The sequence below is a fragment of the Hemicordylus capensis genome, chromosome 6, assembly GCF_027244095.1.
Source record: "Hemicordylus capensis ecotype Gifberg chromosome 6, rHemCap1.1.pri, whole genome shotgun sequence".
NCBI lineage: Eukaryota > Metazoa > Chordata > Lepidosauria > Squamata > Cordylidae > Hemicordylus > Hemicordylus capensis.
In genome coordinates, this window is record NC_069662.1 from 9,543,169 (window position 1) to 9,569,630 (window position 26,462).

A 26,462-nucleotide genomic window follows, 5' to 3' on the forward strand; every position below is an offset into this window, starting at 1 on the left:
TGATCAAGTAAAAGATCATCAATCGACATGAAATACGTATACGTTTGTTTGTATGTATTTATTTCCCAAATTTGTAGACCGCCCCAAGCTCCCAACTCCGGGCAGTTTACAACAACATAGAACAAATTAAGGGTGGCTCCCTCAGACACACTTAGAGCCCTGCAGTTCTCCAAGAGGAGAGCAACGGGAGACATCCTACTATGCTGCTTCTCCTGGTCCCTCATTGCTGCTTGTCCTTAGATCAGAACTGTGCCCCCTAGCCCCTATACAGCAGGGGCTCTCAAACTAGGCCTCTCCAGAGGCCATTGGACTACAACTCCCATCACCCCCTGTCACTGTGGCAGGGGGTGATGGGAGTCGTAGTCCGACAACCTGTGGAATGGCCGAGTTTGAGAAGCCCAGCTATACAGCCAAGAAGCTCGGAGCGGAGTCGCTCTCTCTCACACACACAGCGGAAAAAGCAACCATGTTCTGGGCTGCTTCTTGCCGAAAGTTGCTTCTTTTCTCCCTGCCGAAAAGCTTGCTCATCCTCTTTTGGCTCCGATGGGCTCAGACAGCGCCAGGCTGGCAGGGCCTCTGGTCCCTCAATGGGCCTTTCAGTTGGTCAGGAATGTGGTCTTGGGGGAGGGCCAAGGCTGCCGCTCTGGCGGAGGGATGCAACTCACACGGGAAGGCTCCTCTTGCCGACAGTAAAAGTGGAGAGGCTGGAGCCTTGGGGAGAAGAAGGCTCCAGGAAGCTCAGGATTGGAAGAGAGCATGATGAGCCCTGCTTCTCCCAGTCTTTCTCGTCCTTTCCCCTGCCCTGGAAACCCGGCAAACCACGAACAAAGATGCCCACTTGCACAAAAGCAAGGATGTTTAAGCCCCAAGGGAGCCCATGGCCACTGAAGGCCTCCTCTGACTACGATTCTCCATCTTCAAATCCATGAGGACTAGAAGCTTGCTTTAAAAGCAAAACAAATACACCAAGACTCCCAGGTAGCTAATATACCCTGTTGAGTCCACACCTCTTATTACGCTTCTCCATCTTCAAAACCATGAGGACTAGAAGCTTGCTTTAAAAACGAAACAAGTACACCAAGACCCCCAGGTAACCAATATACCCTGTTGTGTCCACACCTGCAGTGTCCCAAAGTGAGTTGGTCATGAACTGGACTGGGGTGGTGACAGCCAGCGTGGTATAGTGGTTCGTGTGTTTCAAGCCCTGCTTCAAAACTGAAGCAAAATTGATGCGCCAGCGTGGTGTAGTGGTTAGAGTGCTGGACTAGGACTTAGGAGACCCGGGTTCAAATCCTCGTCCAGTCATGATCCTCACTGGGCAACTCTGGGCCAGCCACTTCTCTCTCAGCCTAACCTACTGCACAGGGTTGTTGTGAGGATAGACATCACCACATCACACCGCTTTGGGCTCCTTGGAAGAAGAGCAGCATACAAATGTAAAATAAACAGTGGGTCATGAACTTAACCGGAGCCACAAACTGCAAGGCTGCTAGCCAGATCCCACTGAGCTGAAGATCAGGTTGTTCTCTCTCTTTAAAAAAAAACAAACACCACAATATTATTTTTGAACTCTGACAACAGGCAGGTACTCTTGAGGTCCAGCCCCAACTTCATTCTAAAGCAGCTTGCAAATGCCTTTGAGTTTCATTTGTCAGCTGCTTGGGGGCTGGTGCAAGAAGGCAAAAGTCTTATTATTATTTTTTAATTATTATTTTTAACATTTATATCCCGCTCTTCCTCCAAGGAGCCCAGAGCGGTGCACTACATACTCAAGTTTCTCCTCACAACCACCCTGTGAAGTAGGTTAGGCTGAGAGAGAAGTGACTGGCCCAGAGTCACCCAGCAAGTCTCATGGCTGAATGGGGATTTGAACTCGGGTCTCCCCGGTCCTAGTCCAGCACTAACCACTACACCACGCTGGCTCATCAATTTTGCTTCAATTCAATGAAGCAGGGCTTGGCTCAGGCCTGGTCGAAAAATAAAGGCACGTCTCTGAATTTGTGCACAGAGTGCCATGCTCTCCCCAGTGAATAATCACAGCCAGGTTCCTCACATGTGACGCTTCCAGGTTACACCAGGGGTTGGACTACAACTCCCATCATCCCCAGTCACAATGGCCAAAGGTCATTTGTGGCTGGGGATGATGGGGATCCAACAAGTTGGAGGGATCCCCAACAAGTATGGTTGGGGTGCAACAAGACCTGGAGACCCATGTCCGAGAACCCCTGGGTTAGATGGCATGGGCAAAAACAGGAACATAGGAAGCTGCCATATCCGGAGTCAGACCATTGGTCTATCTCGCTCAGTATTGTCTACACAGACTGGCAGCAGCTTCTCCAAGTTTGCAGGCAGGAATCTCTCTCAGCCCTGTCTTGGAGAAGCCAGGGAGGGAACTTGAAGCCTTCTGCTCTTCCCAGAGCGGCTGCATCCCCTAAGGGGAATCTCTTACAGTACTCACACATCAAGTCTCCCATCCATATGCAACCAGGGCAGACCCTGCTTAGCTAAGGGGACAAGTCATGCTGGCTACCACATTTGCTACCACATTGTTTCTCCATGCATACTCCGACTCTAGCCCTTGCAAACAAAAATGCTCTTTTCCTGAAGAGCAAACGGCCTCTGATCTAAATCGGAATCCTTCGAGGCAAAGGCAAGGAGTCCACCCTTAACACATCAGATGGAACGTCTCCTGAATAGGGCTTTCCTCTCCTGGTTGCCAGTGTCACCATTTGGGCTGCGTGCCAGCCAGTTACAAAATCCTTCTGGCAAACTTCTGCAGCGGCTATTTTTCACTCCACAAACATAGGAAAGTCTGGCTCAGGTCTGCCCCACATCCCTCCCAGCCAGTCGCCTGAGGTTCTAGAATCAGCCAGCAACATTTCCCAAACGAGTGGGAAGACCAGGAGATGGACATGGAAAAGAAAATGCAGCCAATCAGCCCAGGATGGGGAGAGAGAGAGAGAAGCAGAAGAAGGGAAGGATCCGGACAACAGCAAGAGAGCTTTTTAAGCAGCAGTCTAACAAATCTTCCACCGGAGCAGGGATCATAAACAAAAAGGGTGCAGTTCCACAGCAGGGTTCCCCACCCTTGGTGCTCCCCAAATATTGTCGGACTACAACTCCCATCATCCCCAGCAACAATGGCAGAAAACCATTATGGCTGGGATTGATGGGAACTGTAGTCCAAGAACATCTGCAGACCCAAAGCTGGGGATCCCTGGGGGTGAGAGTGACTGAGTCATACAGTACCAGAACATTGTGCAAGGCAACTTGCCATTTTTTCCATCAGATAGGCTCAGTTCTGTGGTTGTATTATATTAGAGGGCTTAAAATATAGTGCTTAGGGCAGACTTGGACCAATTTTCTTTGGATCTAGGAGCCAGACAAAGGATGCTTGACAACATTCCCAGACTTAGTGATGGACGCTGTGGAGCGGAGCCCTTTCACAAGTAAGGTATTTGAACAGGAATAGGGCTGCTTGGGACAGATATAGATTTTATTAAATACCTCTGCCTGTGAATAGCCTAGTCTAGGCACCATAGCTGCCTGGGATTTGAAAAGTCCTGGATTAGGAGCAGATCTGTTCTGGCATAGTTTGGTTAGAGCCTTGACTGATTCTTCTTCGGTCGCCTGCCATATTTCTGTAGCTATTCCATCAATTCCTGTAGCCTTCCGACTTGGTAGTGACCGGAATCTGTACAGCAGGGACGTCAACATCCAAGATACTCTAGAACAGGGATTCTCAACATTGGGTCCCCAGATGTTAGTGGACTTCGACTCCCATAATCCCCAGCCTCAGTGGCCTTTGGTTGGGGATTATGGGAGCTGAAGTCCAATAACATCTGGGGACCCATCGTTGAGGATCACTGCTCTAGAAGATATTCCCTACGTGCAAGAACCTCTAGTGCAGGAAGATGAAGTTAGATCAGCACTCCGGTCATTAACAAGTAAAGCAGGTGAGGTTCGCAGTGGGCAGGAGGGAGTGTAAGAGCCCTGTGCCCACATATTACTTACACAGGAGAAAGCAGCTCATTTGGGAGATTTCTGGGAGTCCCGGACACACTAAGGGCCAAACAGAAACCCCGCCGGCTAGATCGAGGGCTTAGGCGGCCAGTTGCCTCTCTCAACTTCCAACTGCAGAACTGAAACTTGCCTCAAGCCAGGAACGTAGTATGCAAACCACTGCAAAGCATGTCCTCCTCCAGCAATTGCCTCGGCATTCATCGCAAGTTCAGAAGAAGGCGGATACTAGCAACAGGCTTCCCCCCCACTCAAACATATCCGATTAAAGTGAGCTCAGTTCACATAGATCCCAAAGTGGCCGCTGGCCTAGTGCCAGCCTGATGTCTCCCAGCCCAGAAACAGCACTTCTGTCTGCCAGTGGTCTATTCATAGAGATACCAGCTCAGCTTCTGAACTGCCTGTTAGCCGACTCCACGGTCAGTGAACTTCCTCCTGTAGATAACATTTCACTAAGCCGGAAACTGTCGGGCCACCTGAAATCCTACCCGGCAGCTTCTGTAAAAATAATTACAGGCAGAGGCGAGGGGGCTGACTGCTGTGCCTCAATCCGTGTGCAAAACAGGCGCAGACCATCTCCATGAGGAGAGCTGGTCCTGTGGTAGCACGCATGCTAAGCAGGGTCCTCCCTGGTTTGCGTTTGGATGGGAGACTACATGTGCGAGCACTGTCAGATATTCCCCTTAGGAGATGGGGCTGCTCTGGGAAGAGAACATAAGAACAGCCCCACTGGATCAGGCCCATCTAGTCCCGCATCCTGTTTCCCACAGTGGCCCACCAGATGCCTCTGGGGAGCCCACAGGCAAGAGCTGAGGGCATGCCCTCTCTCCTGCTGTTGCTCCCCTGCAACTGGTATTGAGAGGCATCGTGCCTCTGAGGCTGGAGATGTCCCAGAGCCACCAAACTAGTAGCCATTGATAGACCTGTCTTCCATGATTTTGTCTAAGCCCCTTTTAAAGCCATCCAAGCATCAGAAGGTTCCCTCCCCGGCACCTCCAGTCTGGCTGCACAGACTTCTACAGCTTGTTCTGGGGTAGAGGAGGACGCTTCTTTAAGCTGGTCTGGTGGTAGCAAGCATGACTTGTCCCCTTAGCTAAGCAGGGTCCACCCTGGTTGCATATGAAAGGGAGACTAGAAGTGTGAGCACTAGAAGATCTTCCCCTCAGGGGATGGAACCGCTCTGGGAAGAACAGAAGGTTTCAAGTTCCCTCCCTGGCAGCATCTCCAAGGTAGGGCTGAGAGAGATTCCTGCCTGTAACCTTGGAGGAGCCACTGCCAGTCTGTGCAGACAATACTGAGCTAGATGGACCAACGGCCTGACTCAGTAGAAGGCAGCTTCTTACGTTCCTATGAAAGGGAGAGTTCCCAGATTAAACATCCCCAGTCCCCAAGCCTAATCTCCAGCTACACCACACAGCAAGGGCTCTCAAACTTGGGTCCCCGGATGTGGACAGACTACAACTCCCATCATCCCCAGCCATTGTGGGGATTCCAAGATTGCAGGCAGAAGTCTCTCTTAGCCCTGTCTTGGTGATACCAAGAAGGGAACCTGGAGCCTTCTGCATGCAAGCAGGCACATGCTCTTCCCAGAGCGGCCCCATCCCCTAAGGGGAATTGATGAGCCAGCGTGGTGTTGTGGTTAGAGTGCTGGACTAGGACCGGGGAGACCCGAGTTCAAATCCCCATCCAGCCATGAGACTTGCTGGGTGACTCTGGGCCTGTCACTTCTCTCTCAGCCTAACCTACTTCACAGGGTTGTTGTGAAAGAGAAACTCAAGTATGTAGTACACCGCTCTGGGCTCCGTGGAGGAAGAGCGGGATATAAATGTAATAATAATAATAATAATGCTGTCAAGGGGACAAACAGGGCCAGCAAGTCCCAAGTTCCCAATACCAAGATGGAACTGGCTGTGATCCAATACAAGGCAGTTCCTCTTACCTTCCCAACAGCAACAAAACCAGCCACGACATCATGTTGGAGACATGAAATCATGGGTCCCCCCCCCCCCGCCCCCTGTCCCTGCATGCTGTCAACTCTGCAGTTTTCACAGAAAGAAATCCAAGCAAGGACAGGAAAAGACGCTTCCTCAAAGTGGCAACAGAGGAACGGCTTGTGCCCCAAGAGAAACTACAAACAGCAGATGCACACCATCGTTGCATTGAGAAGCAGTTCTGGGAAGGCTGCAACACAGTGCACTTCACAACTTGCCAAACCCTTGAAAAATAAACCCGGGGAAGCAGGCAGTTTTCACATTTCTCTCCTCTTCTGGGTCCACTTAAGCAAACTGCTTATTCCCCATGACCCCAAAAAGTCATTTATTCTCATAGGAGTTTTTTTTTTTTTTAATCACAGTCGGGAAATGCATGCTATTTAAATAATTTAACATAACGTTTAATATGACAAAGAAAAACTTACCAAATGTTTTAAAGACTGTATAAGGGCCTATCAGGCCACCTAATGGTGCAGCAGGGAAGCAACCTGCCTAGAAAGCAAGAGGCTGTTGGTTCGAATCCCCACTGGTGTGTTTCCCAGAATACAGGAAACTCAAGCATGACTTGTCCCCTTAGCAAAGCAGGGTCCGCCCTGGTTGCAAATGAATGGGAGACCAGAAGATATTCCCCTCAGGGGATGGGGCCACTCTGGGAACAGCATCTAGGTTTCAAGTTCCCTCCCTGGCAGCATCTCCAAGACAGGGCTGAGAGAGATTCCTGCCTGAAATCTTGGAGAAGCCGCTGCCAGTCTGTGAAAACAATACTGAGCTAGATAGACCAACGGCCTGACTCAGTATATGGCAGCTTCCCATGTTCCTACATCGGGCAGCAGCAATATAGGAAGGTGCTGAAAGGCATCATCTCACACTGAGCGGGAGGAAGCAATGGTCAGCCCCTCCTGCATTCTGCCAAGAAAGCCACATGGCTCTGTGGTCGCCAGGAATCGACACTGACGCGATGGCACAATCTCTCCTTTCCTAGAAGGGTCGATCAGGCGGAATTTCACTTACCTGAAAGGCCAGGTCACAAACACATTAATTAGCAAGGGCCTTAGAGCCTAGTATCCCAGCCCTGGACTGCAACCTGTACTTTGAAAAGATGGTGCTAAAGCATTCACAGGGACATAGGAAGACGCCTTATACTGAGTCAGACTCTTGGTCCATTTAGTTCAGCCTTGTCAGCACTGACTGGCAGCAGCCCTCCAAGATTTCAGGCAGGAGTCCTTCCCGGCCCTACCTGGAGATGCTGAGGGGACTTTCCGCATGCAAAGCAGATGCTGCAACCCTTGAACGGCAGCCCCGTTCCCAGTTCATCCCCATTCCCATGGTGCCATTCAATTTAGTACAACCCTTCAAGACAAGACCAAACGCTGGTCTTCCCTTCCTGATCATCTACATCTCTCTCTCTCTCTCTCTCTCTCTCTCCTCCTAGCCTCTGAATGTTCCCCACCAAACTCCAAATGGATTTGCGTCAAAGGCAACCACAGCTTAGCCTTCAGGCCTGCCTTTTGCAATAGCAGCTGGTCCTGGGAGCAATGAGATCCGGAGGAGTGCCTTCTTTTTCCCGCCTGAGTAACCACCGTCAGCATCTATTAACATCTGGAACTTGGGGTTCAGAGGGCACACAAACTACAAGCAGGAGACGACCTCAGTATGCCCAATGCACTCTTCCAAAGCCCTCTTCAAGTCATGCATACAGAGAGACAGATTACTCCTTTATTATTTATTATTAATGATAATAATAATAATTATTATTATTATTGTTATACATTTTATATCCCGCTCTTCCTCCAAGGAGCCCAGAGCAGTACTCAAGTTTCTCCTCACAATCACCCTGTAAAGTAGGTTAGGCTGAGAGAGAAGTGACTGGCCCAGAGTCACCCAGCAAGTCTCATGGCTGAATGGGGATTTGAACTCGGGTCTCCCCGGTCCTAGTCCAGCACTCTAACCACTACACCACGCTGGCTTTTAATTTAACGCCTGATTCTATTGTAGATTGTGAGCCCTTTTGGGACGGGGAACCATCTTATACGAAAACGATGAATATTTATATACTGCTTTTCAACAAAAGTTCCCAAAGCAGTTTGCATAGATATAAACAAACAGACAAACCTGAAAGGGCTCACAGTCTAAAAAAGAAATGTGAGATAGACTCCAGTAACAGCCACTGGAGGGATGCTGTGCCGGGAATGGATAGGGCCAGTCGCTCACCCCCTGCTAAATAAAGGGAATCACCACTTTTAAAAAGGTGCCTCTTTGCTTAGTTAGCAGAAAACCATCTTATGTATGTATGTATCTATCTATCTATCTATCTAAACTAATTTGAGAACTTTTGGTGAAAAGTGGTATATAAATATTTGTTGAAGTAGTAAGCAATATATTCCTTCCTCTTTTCGTGACTTTCCAGCCTCTGCACAGTAACTGCTTTGCAGGCAGCAGGCCAGGGTGGATAAAAGAACATCCCCCTTCACACACAATGAATTACTGCACCGTTTCCCAACTTGGGTCCCCAGCTGTTGCTGGACTACAACTCCCACCATCCCCAGCCACAATGGCAGGGGATTATGGGAGTTGTAGTCCAACAGCATCTGGGGACCCAAGATTCGGAAGCCCTGATTGATAGGATTCATTGCCACAAAACAGTTGTGGGTTCGGGGGATTTAAAGTCTGTCAGACATACTCAGGGACGATGATAGATCTATCAGTGGTTGTGGACCATGCTGCGGAACTTTGGTTCAAATGCCACTAAATACCAATTATGGAGGGCAGCAGTGGGAGAGGGTGGTTGCCCTTCATGCCCTACTTGTGGCTTTTAAAGAGGCATCCATTTGCCTCTAGAAAAACCTTTGCATGCAGAAGTTCCCAGGTGCAGTCTCTGGCAGCAGCTCCAGGCAGGGGTGGGAAAGACTCCTGCCTGAAACCTTGGAGAGCTGCTGCCAGTCAGTGAAGACAATACTGAGTTAGGTGGACCAAGGGTCTGACTCAGTAGACGGGAGCTTCCTATATTCACTGTGGGAAGCAGGACCCTGGATGCGATGTTCCTTGCTCCAATCCAGCCTTCCTATGTTCTTATGATGTCACTTTCAGGTGCCACGGAGTTTCCACTCTTCCCCTTCTTCATCCTCCCTGCACAACACATTTATCTGAATGCCGCAGCATGAGAACACACACGTCTCAACCAGTGTTCCCTACAACAGGCATTTCTAGATGTTATTGACTACAACTCCCATAATCCCCATCTGGTTGGGGATGATGGGAGTTGTAGTCTACGACATCTGGACACATGTCTCATCTCCTTCCAATTCACTGCCCCATCACAGCATCCTCTCCTTACTTCTCCACGTCTCCAGTGCAACCCTACCCACTATGAGTCCGGCTCCAAACTTTCCTATCGAGAGACTTCAGTCCACCAACCCACAATGTTCCATCCCCTAGTGAGGACAGAAGAAAGTGGAATGAGTTTGCAAAAAGGAAAAAAAAACAAAAACCACAAACACAAACACAATAAGCACTAGGTGTGGACACAAAGGACTCATTCATCAGGGACGGCCCAAGGTCTTGTGGCACCTGAAGCGAGAGTGCCTTGTCTCACGCTCCAGCTGGGGGGCAGTCCCTTTTAAAAAATGACCCTTGTGAGCTTTGAAAGTGAGACAGGGAGGGAAGAAGCAGCCTCCTCTTCTCTCCTCATTGTTCTGGCAAGATTTGCAAGGAGTGAGGAGAGGTGCTCCTCAGATCAGCCCCAAAGAGCTGCTCCAATGGAATCTTGCCACCCTCTTGGTGCCCCAATATTCTGCCACCTGAGGCAGTCCTTTCACTGTCTCATCAAAGAGCCGTCCCTGCAACCAGTGCAGGATTCCAGACAGAAACAGACTAAATCATCCCTTCGTCCTCATCACACACACACACACACACACACACACAAAGTGAAGGACTTATCCGTTTATCCGCACTCCGATGTTGTACATAAGGCACAGATTTCCTCTTTTTTCTGGCCTACAATATTTTAGGCTCTCTCGCTCTCTCTCAATTTGGTCGACAACACTCCAGTGCTACAGAGCCCTGTTCTGTCCAATTCATCTGGACAGCAGCACGCAAGAGATTCTACAGATGATCCTTCAGCATTAAGCACATCTTAGGCTCTGTCTGGGTTTCCCTCTAGCAGCAGTTGGCAAACCGCAGATGTTCTTGGACAGTGGCAGGGGGTGATAGGAACTGTAGTCCAACAACATCTGCAGACCGAAGCCGGCCAACCCCTCGCCTTAGGGAATTGGTGGCACCGTCTACTGTCCAGGACCAGTGGTCCCTGTAAGACGGATTCCCAGATGTTGTTGACTACAACTCCCGGAACCCCCCCGCTGCAATGGCCTTTGGCTGGGGATTATGGGAGTTGTAGTCCACAACATCTGCAGAATCCCTCTTACAGGGAACACTGTCCAGGACTAACCCAGTTTGGACGCTTCTTCTTCTTCCTCCCCCTCCTCCCATGAACCCCTGGACAGGGGATCCTGAGTTCCAAGTGCCTCTAACCGTTCTCTGCTTCCTTTCCTCTCCCGCAAAGCGGGTCTTTAGGCTCGGCGATTGTGCTAGGCGTTGTACGTGCTGTTTATTCGGCTCGACATCTCCAGAAGGATCTCCACAGAAGATCCTCGATGGATTCTCTCCTTTTCTCGCCCCGGGGGAGACGGGCCTCCCCATTTCTGGTCCCTTCTCTTCTCCCTACGCCGCCCCCTCGTCTCACTCCCGTCCCGCGCGCCAACGCTTGCTCCTACACCCCTGGAAGAATCACCCCCCCAACCCCGCGATCCTGACCCTGCGCGCGATCGTACCCGGGTCCACAGTCTCTTGCTCCCCATTCGTAGCAGCTGCGCCCATCACCAGGACTGACAGGATCGCGGCGATCGCGGCGCCTGGGAAGACGCTTCCCTGCCGCTCCATGGTGCAGGCAAAGCAGGCAGGCGCTGAGCAAGGGAATTTGGGGCCCGCCCGGGGTTTTTCAGCTCTCGCGATCGGCAGGGTTGGGAGAAGTCAAGCTCCGCCCTATAGGACTCGGAGCCCTACAGCTGGGAAAGAGGAGGGCAGAGAGAGTTCTCCAAGCTTCCTCCTCTTTCTCTGCTGCAGTTGGAGGGCTCATTTCTTTGCCCCCCTATCAGGGGGTCCTCCAACCCCCGAGACACCCCCTTCATTTTCCACTAAAGCAGAAGAGAAGGAAAATGTTCTAGGCACCCCAGTAAAGTGGAGCACCCACTTCTGTCTCTCTTTTTTCAATGGAAGCCCGTGGGAAAGTAGCATTGGCCGCCGTCCAATCGGAAGGCAGCTGGGGCAGCGGCTGGCCAATCAGGACGCGGGGGCTCCCCCCGCTGCGGGCCAATCGGGAGTCTAGAAGGTTCGGGATCCCGAAAGAAAGTGATGGAATCAGTGTTGGGAAAGTTTAAAGGGGCGGAAGAAACGAAAGATGAGCTTCTTCGGCTGCCACGTTGCCAAGAAAAACGGAGTGTTCAACTTTTAACAGATCGGGAGCATCTTCTCCTACAACAGGCCCCTGTGCACTTACCTGGGAGTAAGCCCTACTGATAGCAGGGCTTACTCCCGAGTAAATATGCACTCAAGCTATTACAGCAGGAGCCAGCTGCTGTTGGACTACAACTCCCATCACCCCCAGCCACAATTTATTTCCATTTCCAACGTTCAGACTGCGAATCATTGTCCCAAGAGAGTCCTGCCTCTATCCCATCAGTGTGCTTGGTGGCTCGCTGTGGTCCGTAGCTAGAGACAGTCTCTCTGCACATGCTCAGAAGAGCGTTTTTTGTGAGTTCAGCCAATCCCAGCCGGCTGGGTCTCTAGTTGAGAATAATATCACCCCCCCCACCGCCCATCCTCGCCGCTCCGCAGCCCCCAGCTCCCTCCCTTGACGCAGAGAAAGCCGTTGGGAAGTGTATTAAAAAGACGGAATTTAGGACCCGGGAAGGCTAAAATAACTGGCTGGTGAAACACTCGTAGATCTGGGGCAGCGTCCGTGCATGAGGTTTGAAGGGGCGTGGCTTACAAGCGGAGGCAGCAGTGCGGTTGCCCCTAGTAATATGGCGGAGGCTGGCTGAAAGCAGGGGGCGTTCCCTAGAGATAAACGATACTTGTGTCACGCAGCATAAACTTCCGGCACTGGGTTGAAAATGGCTATTTGACCATGATTCTTTAGGGTGGATGCAGAGTCGCGTCGCTCTATCTGTAGACATCTGTATGCAAGTCTTATACGCTTTGCATTGGAAAAGAGAGTGGGAAAGCAGTTCGCTTTTGTACCGGAAGTGTCAATGAGAACGGCACCCTTTTGCTTGGTAGCAGCGCCAGCATGGTGGAAAAGAAGGTGTCAGGTACGGAGGGGGTGGGATATGTGAAGGGTGATTGTTGTTCTTTATTGTATGAAAATCGCTTTCGTTGCAAAGACTCGCGGGACAACTGGTGAATATTTAGCTTTTACTGCTTTGCATTCTGGAGAAAGGGACAGCCTCTTAAAAAAAAAAACACCAAAAAAACTCCTTTAAGGCATCCTGGGAAACCCAAGCGAATTCCGTAGCCCAGATTTAGGTCCCCACTTGGTCCATGTTGCTGCAATTGTTAAGCCAGGCTTATCAGGTTTCAGCTCTAGAGCTTCTGTACAAATATGGGCTGCGTGGGCTTGTCCTTTGAGTTACTTCGGACTAAAAACTTCTAATATATCAAGTCATTACAATTTCCTTTAACTGCTTTTGGTGGGTGCAAATCCCTGGAGACTCTAGGCCAGGACTTTGCACAACTTTGACCCTCCTGCAGATGTTGGACTACAACTCCCATCATCCCTGACTCTTGGCCACTGTGAGTGGGGGTTGTGGGAGCTGTAGTCCAAAAACAGCTGGTGGGCCAAAGTTGTGCACCCCTGTTCCAGGCCAATCCTGGTGTGTTGGCAAACCTGTGTTACCCATTAGCCGCTCGGAGTGTCCCTGAGCATGTGCAAAGTGCCTCCCCCTTCCCACTGAACAACTTCATCCTTTCTCCACAATTGTGGAAAACCTCAAGGTTTCCAAGTCAGAGAATGTGGGTTTCATGCCTCCTGGGAAATGGGTACATTGCTCTTTAGAAACTAACCTGGAGTGTGAATGTGTTAAAGAACCTGGGTATGCGAGGTCAAAAGGGGAAAAATAATAGTGTCAAATTCCAGAGGATAGTTGTGTTAGCCTGTTGCCACAAAAGCTACAGAGAATCTTGTGGAACATTTAAAGCAGAGATTCTCAACGTTGGGTCCCCAGATGTTATTGAACTTCAACTCCCATAATCCCCAACCAAAGGCCACTGGGGCTGGGGATTATGGGAGCTGAAGTCCAATAACATCTGGGGACCCAACGTTGAGAATCCCTGCTTTAAAGCCTTGCAGGTGTGTTGGTTAAGACCAGCAGTTCCCAGTCTTGGTTCCTCAGCAATACTGAGCTAGGAGCACAAATGGGCTGATTCGGTAGAAGGAGGTTTCTAGGTTCATTCACACGTTCTGCTCAACACTCATACAAAAAGTGTACACAGGTACAGTTTTGTATGCAGGTACAGTACAGTCATTCACGTGTTAGGTTGAATGCAGGTACAGAAGTATACTTCCTATCTGCCCTGCATTTGAAGGGCTTGTATCCAGGTTCACTTTTGAAATGAACAGAGGTACAGTCATTCACATAAACCTGTGTACGAGTGTACAGACGCCTGTACACTCGTACTGCATAATGTCTGAATCAGACTTCTGTGTTCCTTTGTACAGGCATTACCAGACTGTGACTTTATTTATTGTTGCATTGTTGAAACAGACTTTCAGATCTGTTTCAAACAGAACAGCATGGCTACCAGTGGTTTTTGCTTCTTGTCCGTGTTTGAGCTTTGCGTAGGAATTTTGTCCCAGAGTAGCCCCTTTCAGATGTTGAGTATGAGCCCAGGTCCTTGTGGCAACATGACTGTGTCAACATAACAGAATGTGTCTATTGGGTTTCCAGGGTGCCCTGAGCGAGGGTGGGGGGAGAGAAGATGACCTGTGGTTTTGGAAGACTTTGGTGTAGTGGTTAGAGTGCTGGACTAGGACCGGGGAGACCCAAGTTCAAATCCCCATTCGGCCAGGAGACTTGCTGGGTGACTCTGGGCCAGTCACTTCTCTCTCAGCCTAACCTACTTCACAGGGTTGTTGTGAAAGAGAAACTCAAGTATGTAGTACACCGCTCCGGGCTCCTTGCAGGAAGAGCGGGATATAAATGTAATAATAATAATAATAATAATAATAAAGGAGTAATCTGTCTATCTGTACTTGAAGAGGGCTTTGGAAGAGAAACTTGAGTATGTAGTACTCTGGGCTCCTTGGAGGAAGAGCGGGATATAAAATGTAAAAAATAAAATAAAATAAAAATAATAAAAAGAGTCAGAGACTTCAGCCCTATCCATTCAGCAAATGGGAGGAAATAGAAGTATGCTAGCTAATCACAACCCTTGTGGTAAGCCATCCACTGACTGTACCCCCAGACACTGGCCCATTTGACCTTAGGAACATAGGAAGCTGCCATATACTGAGTCATACCATTGGTCTATCTAGCTCAGTAGTGTCTACACAGACTGGCAGCGGCTTCTCCAAGGTTGCAGGCAGGAATCTCTCTCAGCCCTATCTTGGAGATGCTGCCAGGGAGGGAACTTGGAACCTTCTGCTCTTCCCAGAGTGGCCCCATTCCCTATTTGGAATATCTTACAGAGCTCATATGTAGTCTCCCATTCAAATGCAAACCAGGGCATACCCTGCTTAGCTAAGGGGACAATGCCTGCTAAGGGCAGCTTTGGATTCTCACAGGCTTTCATCTTGTGATTTGGATCTCTCTATGCAAAGCGGCCCTTCCATGAGGCAGGTGTGGTGGTCTCCTTGGGCGCCGCAAAGGGTGCACGGAGCAGCAAGCACTGGGCCTCTGCCATCGTGGGTGCTGTCCACTGCCTTTCCTTGCCCCCAAGGAGCCTGCTGCTCATTTCCCCGCTCCTTGCTCTGCTAGGATGCACGTCCTCTTCTCCACCCAGTTTGAGCAGGGAATGGCCGTAGCAGCAGCTGCCTAGCTTGGTGTCGGAGTCTGTGGTCACATGCGGTTGTTGCACATGGCCTGGAAATTCTGAGAACCCACCTGCAGGTGGCGCTGTGTGCAGGGGTTTCCCGGAACGGAACGGAACCCTTGCAGTTGGCGAGGGATGGCTGTATCCTTGTGAGCTGGTCCTGTGGTAGCAAGCATGACTTGTCCCCTTAGCTAAGCAGGGTCTGCCCTGGTTGCATATGAATGGGAGACTAGAAGTGTGAGCACTGTAAGATGGATGGAGCGGCTCTGGGAAGAGCAGATTTCACATTCCCTCCCAGGCATCGCCAAGATAGGGCTAAGAGAGATTCTTGCCTGCAACCCTGGAGAAGCTGCTGCCAGTCTGTGAAGACAATACTGAGCATGATAGACCAATGGTCTGACTCGGCATATGGCAGCTTTCTATGTTCCTAGTCACCATGGTTAAATTTCTAGGTGCCAGGGCACCCTGGCGCCTGGGATTTGTCAATCCCTGTGCTCTGGCTCCTGCCTCCCATGTCTGCTGGATGTATGTATGGCGACCTTCTGGCTACTCTGGAAGACCTGAGCAACATCTCCCATGGCCACATGATTGGCTGGCATCTCTCCTTTCTTCTCTCCTGCTCAGCGCGGTCCCAGGACCCTAGCCAGCGGCGGATCTTAGACCGAGCCACGCGGCAGCGGCGCCTCAACCGCCAGTTGGAGGCGCTGGAGAATGACAACTTCCAGGATGACCCTCACGCCAATATGCCCCAGCTCGTGAAGCGCCTGCCTCAGTTTGACGACGATGCAGAAACAGGTGAGTGGTGTGTGTGTGTGTGTGTGTCGGGACCTCTCCACTGCAGCCACCTTCTTTCTCTTGGCACATCACAAGATCTTGTGACCACAAGTCGATCTTTAAGAGGCAGCATGGGTGAGGGGAAGCATCAAGAGAAAATGCTGAGCAAGTAAGTCCACATTAGACACTGAGGCTTTAAAAATATATATTTAAAGAAATATTAAAGAACATCCAACATAGAAAGAAAAGAAGAAATACGTATGACATCTCACAATAATCTATCAACTTGGATTCCAGTTCCCTATCTCATCTCCTCCTAACAATTCGTTCTAATCCAATGGCAGCTGAGTAACATATCTACACATTGATACAAACATCAAAAGATAAAAAACTAATAGCCTAGTTTAAAAAAAAAATAAAAATAAAAATCTTGGATGTGGCGTTAAACCATTAATATAAAATTGAAATTATAATATATAAATGGTTCCCACGTTGAAAAAAAATTATCCTCTGATTTGTTCTTTATATATGAAGTAATCTTAGCCATTGATGCATATTCCCAAAGTTTAAGTTGCCACTCTTCTAGTGATGGAATTAAATTAACTTTCCAATATATAGCATAGAATTCTAGCTGCAGTAATCATATATAAAGAGAGTTCAGTATATTTTACAGGTATAGACACTGAGGCTTTAATCCTATGCCCACTTTTACCTGGGAGCAAGCCCCACATGAATTTGGCAAGGTTTACTTCTGAGTAAATATGCCTAGGATTGCACTGTTTATGTCTTTTGGACCCTAAGGATCCCAAGGGCAACTTACAAATCAAACCACTAAAAATGCATTAATAAAAGATGACACAAATCCAGAATCAATATAAACTACCAAATAAGAGTCAGGATAGGTACAGTCCATTCCATTTTTATTTCCATGTTGGCCACATAAATTGCAATACATAAAACAATAGAGGACAGTAAAACGTCATACATAGAACAAAAAGTGTGTATTTTTATCATTTCACTGGGCAAGAGGAAAATCAATGCATTTTCATCAAAGCAAGCATAATGAGAAGGATAGGTTCTGAAAGCCAGATACTGCTAAATATGCATGGGGGATGGGGAAAGCAATCTCTTTAAATATATATATTCATTCCACAGAAGACCTGTAGTACTTAAAAGGATGGGTTGTCAATGGATTTCCCACAGGTTGTCAGCAAATAGCCAGCAGGTGGCGCTAAGAAATAGCACAAGTGATGCCAAATGCATCCCCAGAAAACCTCTCACCACAATCCTGTTAATGTTAGGATGAACTGTAATGGATTCTGTTTTTCAAAGTTTTATATATGTTTTATAAATGGAGATATAAACCGCTGTGCTCTGAAAGGCAGACTACTAAATATTTTCAGTCAATAAATGCACACTCTTGCTGCTGGTTTTACAGGGAAGAAGAAGAAGAAAACCCGTGGAGACCACTTCAAGCTGAGATTTCGGAAGAACTTCCAAGCTCTGTTGGAGGAACAGGTCTTCTTGTTGTTGTTGTTGTTGTTGTTGTTACTATTACATTTATATCCCGCTCTTCCTCCAAGGAGCCCAGAGCAGTGTACTACATACTTAAGTTTCTCTTTCACAACAACCCTGTGAAGTAGGTTAGGCTGAGAGAGAAGTGACTGGCCCAGAGTCACCCAGAAAGTCTCATGGCTGAATGGGGATTTGAACTCGGGTCTCCCCGGTCCTAGTCCAGCACTCTAACCACTACACCACACTGGCTCTACCGCCATCTACCGCTGGCTCTACTAGTCATCTTCTGGCACCCCCACAGTGAAGGCAGGCAGTGGTGGCAGTGGAGGGGTTGTGAAGGCAGGTGGCAGGTAGGGGGAGGGATCCTCAAATCTTGCCCCTGAAAGCTCTGCTACACCCCTGGCCTAGAGGTTGTCCTACAACAACCATTTCTTCAGCTCGCTGGTGCTAGAGTTGAGAATGCAGCTCTTCCTTACAACAAGCCTGTAAGGTAGGACAGTATTACTATCTCCGGATGACAGAGCTGAGGCTGAAAGTGGCGGCTCCTTCATTGGCAGTCTAGGGCTCTTGAAGGGTCACTGCTGCTGGGGATGGGGTTGTAGCTCAGCGGGAGAACATCTGCTTCTCATGCAGTAGGTCGCAGGTCTAATCCCTGGCAGCATCCCCAGGTAGGGCGTGAAAAGACCTTTGCTTGAAACCCTGGAGAAATGCTGCCGGTCAGTGTCTGTCATACTGCGCGAGATGGACCCAAGGTCTGACTCGGCAGAAGGCAGCTTCCTGTGTTTGGGGCATTGCTTTGGCTTGTGAGAAGAGACCACCTTGGAAGCCAGAAGGATTAGGTTCAGGATTATTTGTGTATAGTGCTGAGGGGGAAGGGGATGCGGAGGGAGAGAGAGAGGGCCTGGGGAGGATTGGGAAGAGCTGGCCAGACTGTTTAAAGGGGCCGGAATTAGCTGTGCTTGCCCAAGGACGATGCACTTGTGTTCTGCCTGCTAGTTGTGCTACGTTTGGTGCTTGCATTCCAGGCGAGTGTTGCACTATCACACATGTGCTTGTGCAGCAGTTGTACAATCTGTGGCACACCTTGTGTGTTTTTCCTCCCAGAGAACCCTTCACAAGAATGCAATTCTGAAAACTCCTATGATTTAGCACAGCGACGTGATCTTCGTGCACTAGTGTGACCTTCCTTCGTTGTGCAACCACAGCGTTGGTCAGGATCATGGGCACATAGGAAGCTGCCTCCTACTGAGTCAGATTCTTGGCCCGTCTAGCTCAGTATTGTCTACACTGACTGGCAGCGGCTTCTTCAAGGTTTCGGGCAAGAGCCTCTCCCAGCCCTATCTTGAAGATGCTGCCAGGGAGGGAACCGGGGACCTTCCAAATGCAAGTGGATGCTCTGCCACCAAGCTATGGCCTTCCCTACCGGGAATATCTTAGGAACATAGGAAGCTGCCATATACTGAGTCAGACCATTGGTCTATCTGGCTCAGTATTGTCTTCACAGACTGGCAGCGGCCTCTCCAAGGTTGCAGGCTGGAATCTCTCTCAGCCCTCTCTTGCAGATGCTGCCAGGGAGGGAACTTGGAATCTAGATGCTCTTCCCCGAGCGGCTCCATCCCCTGAGGGGAAGATCTCTCAGTGCTTCCACTTCTAGTCTCCCTTTCATATGCAACCAGGGTGGACTTTGCTTAGCTAAGTCATGCTTGCTGCCACTAGACCAGCCCTCCTCTCTTCTTCCAGCAGACAGTGCTCACACGTAGTTGCCCATCGAAATACAAACCAGAGCAAACCCTGCTTGACAACATGCTTGCTACCGCAAGACCGGATCTCCTCCCCAATGTTGGACAGTGTCTTTCTAATCCCGCCCTATGGAAACGGGGCCCTTGATTTCATAGATTCGTCTGTCTGTTCCTCATGCAGAACTTGAACGTGAGTGAAGGCCCCAATTACCTGACAGCGTGCGCGCCCCCTTCCAACTTACCCCAGCGCCACTTCTGCACCGTCTGCGGCTTCCCGTCCAACTACACGTGTGTATCCTGTGGAGCCCGCTACTGCTGTGTGAAGTGTTTGGGGACACACCAGGAAACTAGGTGAGGCAGACTTGGAAACAGCCCTTCACTGTATGACCTGGGATCTGTTATTCTCTGCTAACCTGTTATTCTATAGTCCCTGTTTGATCTAATCCCTCTGGTGAGTAGGACTTGCTTCCAGGCGAACGGATGGAGAGTTGTTAGAGTGGCTTGAGGATTGCTGGTCTCTTTAATGGGCAGAGAGGGTGCAGGGGCAAACGGGTTAGTAATAGCGTTTGTGCTGGTGAGATTTTTATAAGGCTGCCATAAGAGCATCATCCTGAGGATGGGCAGGGATTGGCAATAACTTTTTACGAAGTCTGGTCTGAATTTCAGACCAGGAGACAAACTGAAGACTGGACCGGTTGCTTGTGAATCTCGGACCAGGGATGTGCACAAACCGTGATTTGAGCACATTTCAGGAGCGGTGCCGGAGAGCTTTAAGAAAGCGGAGAGCTGGTCCATACCTGCTCTCCACCGCCCCCTGCAGCTTCCGGCTGGAGTAGCAGGCATCCCTAGAAGCCCCGTGCAGCGTCGGCATGCACATGGTGTCCACGTGTGTCATTTGTGTGGTCAAGATGGTTTCGCTAACCATGCAAATGGCGCTCACACATGCACGGATGCCATGTCACTGATGCTGCCTGGGAACATAGGAAGCTGCCATAGACTGAGTCAGACCATTGGTCTATCTAGCTTAGTATTGTCTTCACTTGATGTGTGAGCACTGCAAGATATTCCCCTCAGGGGATGGAGCCGCTCTGCGAAGGACATCTAGGTTCCAAGTTCCCTCCTTGGCAACATCTCCAAGAGAGGGCTGAGAGTGATTCCTGCCTGCAACCTTGGAGAAGCCGCTGCCGGTCTGTGAAGACAATACTGAGCTAGATGGACCAATGGTCTGACTCAGTATATGGCAGCTTCCTATGTTCCTATGGATTTTTTGAGTCTGCTTCTTCTATATAGCATTGATTCCAGAGGCTATGTTTGGCAGACTCCATCTCCTGTTTACTATTCCGCTTGGGGCCATGATGAAGTGCTTATTGTGCCCTTGGTCCTGAACACCCACAGAAGACAAGGAGACCTCCTCAGCTTCTCTGTCCCCTGCACAGCCTCTATTTCAACATTCCTGAGGGATGACATCCTGCCCAGCACAGACAACAAAATGGCAGATAGTTCCTCTTGCCTAGTTATGACAAGGCTAGTTATGTCAGCACACAAAAAAGAGCCCCTCTGTTGAATCCAGGTCTATCTAGTTTAGCATCCAGTTTCTCACAGTGGCTAACCCCAACCACAGGCTCTGGGAATCCTACAAGTCGGGTTTGAGGACAGTCATCCGCTCAGCATTGTTCCAGCGTCGTCTTTGGTGATCAGTTCCATACTGCCTCTGACCACAGAGTTTCCATCATTACTAATAGCCACATCCTCCTTCATGAATCTGTCTGATTCCGCTTTAAAACCGTCTCACTGAGAGACCATCATCACACCATGTGCATGCCACTTCCATACACTGTTCCCTCTAAGACATGCACACATGTGCGCGTTCACAAGTTTTTTTGATGTCTGCTCAGTTCATTTTAGATCCTGCTCAGGTTAAATCAGGAAGGCCCCACGCTGAATGCTCATGTGCACACACTGCCTTGATACTGCCGCCCAGAACAAAATTCATTCCGCACAGAGATGGGGAAAATTAGAGGGACCACTGCTTCCATATCTTAATTAATCCTTGTGTGAAGAAGCATTCTTTGGTGTTTCCTGAATTCAATCAGTTTCATTCAGTTTCATTGAATGATTCCAATTAAAAACTTTCTGTTCCCCTCCATACAGTGTGTCTTATGCCAGGGGTTCTCAAATGTGGGTCCTCAGATATTGTTGGACTACATCTCCCATCATCCCCAGCCAAAGTGGCCTAAGGCCATTTTGCTGTACTCCCAACATTTGGGGACCGAGGTCTGAGAACCCTGCTCTTTGGAGTACCAATATGGATGACTGGTTTTCAGCTATCCTTAGGGAGCGAACAATCCTCCTTTCTGAGATCTACAGTATGTTGCGTTTACCTCAGTGTGATGCTGGGATACTTCTAAATTGGGACTCTGGTCTGAACTTTCTTCGAAGTCTGGGTTGGAAAAACACAGGATTATAAATCAGAGCTACTGGCTTCAGCGGTGTTCTAGCATTTCTGCCATCTCATTTGTTTCTTTGGCATTAGCAGAATCATTCATTTCTTCCTGGAAGAAAGCAGCGTTACAGAAGACCTATTCATTGGGGTTTTCTCCAGCTGTGCTTCTCAGGTCTGATATTGCATAAGCTAGAATTACACAAAGGATTATAGACCTTGATAGGCAGACCAGTTCACATCCTGACTAGTGCGGTCATTGCACAATGAGCAATGTTTCATGAGTGCAAAAAGATTGTTGCTGCATTGCTTTGCAGGGATTGTGTTTTTGCACTATCTCACAGAAGTTCCCTGCAGTCCATGCCACCCGTTCCACACCTTGGTAGTTTGGAATGCGAGCTGCAGGTGTGGCACATGGCAGCCTCATGGGTCAGGTAACTGGCCACTGTGGGTCTGTTCACCTCTGGCCAGTGGGCTTCCCAGGTATGAAAGAGAGTGTGTTCTGTCCAACCCAAAATCATGGTCTGCACTAAGAGACCCAAGACTCATCCCTGGAGTAGAGACGGCCACAAGATTGAGCAGGTCATCTCTTTTAGGTGCTTGGATATGGTTCTGCCCGCCTCCAGCTCCCGAAGGGCCCACAGCGAACATGTTGCCCTCACAGTGCAAAGGAGTCCCTCTGCCATCCTGAAATTTCTCCGGGCCCAAAGAGGCCCCTACATCCCTGTGGCGCTCAAATTATTCAAAGCCAAGTCGCTGGCACAACTCCTTATGGCACACAGTTGGGTCCCCCTAAGAGCTTTGCCCCTTGGAACTGGTAGAACCCACCTTTTAAAGAGCTGCCCTCCACATCCCACGATGCGTTTCAAATGCCACTCTGCGACTAGAGTCCAGAATGATGAAGGTGGAGGCTAGAGGATGGATGGCCACCCTTATCTATGGGGTTCAACTAGCCCTCTTTCCTTATGAACTGCCCCCCTCTGACTCTACAGGACTCCTCCCTATCCGCTTGGGAAAGCTCTATCCAGACCACACTGTCGCGCTTGGGATTCTCCCTGCCCCTTTTACTACCTATGGGATACAACCAGGCCAGATCTATGAGCCAGGGTTTTTCAGTGGTTTTAAAGGGTTTTTGATGGATCGGGTTTTTATGAGGTTTTGAATTGTTTTGTCTTTTAGCTGTTTGATTGTATTTTAAAATTATTATTCCCAGTTATTGATTGACTTCAACTGTTTTAGGATATTTGTGAACCGCCCTGAGCTATTCTGTAAGGGCGGTCTAGAAATCGAACAAATAAATAAATAATAAATAAATAAACAAACAAAGGATAATGGACATCGAGCGCCAAACAGACCTAGGGAGGGCCCCGGACTTGCCCACATTGGAAAGTCTGAGATCCCTTCGCTCTCCCGCTGCGTACCGGTCACTGCTGGAAATCCCAGCCCACAAGAGGGCTTTCACTTCGGCAGGTTGCCACACCCTCCTGTCAGCTGTTCTAGAAGGCAGGTTCAGGAAGATTCCTCCTGCGGGGAGACTATGTCCTTGGGACACAGGGCAGGTCAAAACCACAGCCCATGTTCTCCTCTTCTTCCCCTTTTACAGAGATAGTCACGCCCACCATATCTTGCCAGTACTCCTCAAGTATCCTGGCCATTCAAGTAAATTTTATACCTTGCTGCTGCTCTCGGATGAGGACCCCACTATCACACACAGTACTGCAAAGTTCTGTGCTGCAGCGCATAGAATCCGCAGGGCCACAACAGTTTCTGCCAAGTGCATACGTTTAATTTTTCCTACGTTACGTTAAACGTCCTTAATTATTTTAAAGTACTTTTAAGTACCATTCTGGCCTACATAGGAAGCTGCCATATACTGAGTCAGATCATTGGTCTTTCTAGCTCAGTATTGTCTTCACAGTCCGGCAGCGGCTTCTCCAAGGTGGCAGGCAGGAATCTCTCTCAGCCCTATCTTGGAGATGCTGCCAGGGAGGGAACTTGGAGCCTAGATGCTATTTCCAGAGTGGTTCCATCCCCTGAGGGGAATCTCTTCCAGTGCTCACACATCAGGTCTCCCATTCAAATGCAACTAGGGCAGACCCTCCTTAGCTAGGGGGACAAGTCATGCTTGCTACCTCAAGACCAGATATCCTCTCCATGTTAGAAGCAAACAGACAGGAGACCTTCTTCTCATCTGTCTTGCCCTGTTTACTAGGATGCAGACTTCTCTCTTGCAGACAGTCATAGTGCTATTTTAAATCTTATATTCTATCTTATTACTACACTACACTTCTATAGTTTCATAACAGTAGTTTTATATTTTATATCTCCTACCCCCTGCTTGTATCTTATGTATTTTATTGCTCTTATGCTGTTCTAAGATCAAATAAAAATTGATTGATTGGGTGCGTTCTGTCTGATATTTTTATCTCTCCCCAAATACAGAAGAGCTTTCTCTCTGGCTAGCTTTAATGCCTTGCCTTCTATGCTCTGGGAAGGTGGCTTCTAAGGTACTCCAGGGCACTTTCCAGATAGCCACATAACAGTGGCAAAATGCTTCTGTTCAGGCAAATTGCTTTCAAAACATAAATAGCAAAGCTCCCAGCAGGGGGCGCAGTCTCATGAAAACTAACAACCCCCCAAAACAGCAACCTTTTAATGCAGGACATACGTTCTATCAATAAATCGCAGCGATTAAATCTGAAACAAGGCATCAGAAATGTGAACGGCACCCTGCTGTCAGCGTAGGGACTGCGGTGTCACAACCCAGGAAGTGTGGAAGCACACTTCTGAGATCCGTCATGAGCCCATTGCAGAGTCTAATCTAGAAAGCGCCCAGAGGCACAAAGGTTATACCAGTGTAATTTGAGGGAGATTGAATCTCTCTGCCATATTTCTTTATTGCAACTCACCTCTATCACACCCACTTTACTCCCTTCATTGTCTTTCTTTCAGAATGACCGAGTCTAAATTCTCTAGCATTTCCTTGTAAATAAAGGGCTTCCCTGCTAATATTTGGTTGTCCTTCCCTGCTCCCTTTCCACTGTGGGAAAAGCATTAATTGTCGGGTGGGATTTGAAACCACATCTCCAGAGAGTTTGCAACGTGAATGAATGCAGCAACTGAGACTACTTAGCTGTCCTGTTTCTAAGGATCTTCCCACTAACTTATTGTTCTATAGAAACATTTGGTTGTGCTTGTTGCTTGATCTTTCTTCTGAAATTCTTGCTGTCTTGTTATACACACACACACAGGTGTCTGAAGTGGACAGTTTGAGATGAACCCTGAAGATCTGCAGTTTATCCTGAAGATCTGTGAGTTGTATGTGGAATTCATTCAAGACCTGTCTGTCATCCTTGAATGTGCTGGCTTCCTACAAGGATTAAATGCTGGGACCAGGTTCTTTGAGCTGAGCAGCAGTCACTTACCTTGTACCTACCTGCCACTAGTGTTTGGATCAATAAAAATTGTTTTCTCTATAGTTTGTGGCTTGGCTCACTTTTCTGAGTCCCCTGGAGTGCGTTTGTTAACAGGTGTGGTGTGCATTCCTCCTCCTATATTAAACTTCAGCTGAAAAAACATCATATAATAAAAAAAATAAACAAAATCACAAAAGCAAATTTGAAACACCAACATATGAATATTGGTTTTTTTTAAAAAAAAACCCTTTCTTCCAAAGATAATTTCTTCAAAGCTTTCATTAAAGTAAGACCAAATCTCTCAAAACTTTTCTTCTTTACCACTTTGCTGGTAAAGACACGGCTCTTCACCCAGGCTTTTAAATGAAATTACTCTTGCTGCCCTGTGTTTTGTGTATTATTGTTTTATATATGTTTTTAAATTTTTTAATAGAAATTATTTTTCCATTTCTATTTATAGCTGTACTTTCTGTATTTTAATTGTGTATTTTTTAACTATATTGTAAGCTTTGGGAAGGTTTTAATAAAAAACGGTATGTAAATTGAACAATAAATGAATAAGTATCCACTGATAAGCCCCTCCGCATGAGACCTCGGGAAAAACGGAGCAAGCCTGCAAATGATTCTCAAAACTAAGAAAATCAGCTACTGTTTTCTCACGCACATGCAATGCTTTAAACCTGAAATGTCAAGATAAGATCCGAATACAGGCTGTGGCTGTCTGACCAGCACCTTGCTGTTCCCATATGCAAGACAGTATCAAAACCCAGATCGTACCAACACACACCAAGCCTATATGTAGCGAAGCAATTTTAAGTTGCTGTCTGGAAAGCACCCTGGTGCCAACTTGGGTGCCTTCAGTGCCAGATGAAGATTGGTTAGACCAAGTCAAGGACAGCCAATCCCCTCGCTCCTTCCTCCACCTTCTGAAAAAGGAAGTTGTCAGCAAGGCATGTCAGGAGTTCATGGGAGATTGCATGCATACTGGACTTTGTCCTGCATTACTACTGACTCTTGCTTCCTTCAAACGTCTGTAATTTGTTTCAGGAAAGTATCATCTACAGCCTCTCCTCAATATGGTGATCTGTAAGACCCCAACTACAATGTTATTGTGAATTTCTTCTCTATTTTTAGCCTACTTTCCAGTAAGCTTATGAGATCATTCTGTCTGTGTGTGTCCGTCCGCTGCCATCAACTTCGCAATGCCTGGACCAATATGAACCAAATCAGGTACAGTTGTAGGGACACATAGGGACACCTCAGTGGCATAGTTTGTGATGATGCCTTCCATGCCAGTTCAAGATGGCAGACACATACACTTTTGGGGAGCAAGGGGGCTAACTTGTGGACTGCTTAACTGATTTGAAGCACATTTGCTGCAGCTGTAGGGACACATAGGGACACCTCAATGGCGAAGATTGTGATGATGTTATCCACCCCAATTCAAGATGGTGGACACAGATTTTGGAGGTGCAAGTGCCCT

The 26,462-nt window shown here is 48.4% G+C and overlaps 2 protein-coding genes across 2 annotated transcripts in view; one reads left to right on the forward strand and one right to left on the reverse strand.

Annotated features, from left to right (window-relative positions):
• The window catches only part of PLOD3 (procollagen-lysine,2-oxoglutarate 5-dioxygenase 3), a 42,309-nt gene extending 31,278 nt beyond the window's left edge, over window positions 1-11,031 (reverse strand). Inside the window, exon 1 of the mRNA XM_053265940.1 lies at window positions 10,838-11,031. Within this exon, the coding sequence (XP_053121915.1) occupies window positions 10,838-10,946 (109 nt within the window). The 5' untranslated portion in view covers window positions 10,947-11,031. The remainder of the gene's footprint in view (window positions 1-10,837) is intronic.
• A 1,060-nt stretch (window positions 11,032-12,091) lies between these two features.
• On the forward strand, window positions 12,092-25,041 carry ZNHIT1 (zinc finger HIT-type containing 1). The gene is made up of 5 exons (XM_053265187.1): window positions 12,092-12,376; window positions 15,720-15,890; window positions 17,308-17,387; window positions 19,305-19,474; window positions 24,815-25,041. The coding sequence occupies exons 1-5, from the start codon at window positions 12,355-12,357 to the stop codon at window positions 24,834-24,836; spliced, it is 465 nt and encodes a 154-aa protein (XP_053121162.1). The 5' UTR covers window positions 12,092-12,354; the 3' UTR covers window positions 24,837-25,041.
• The last annotated feature ends 1,421 nt before the right edge of the window (window positions 25,042-26,462 follow it).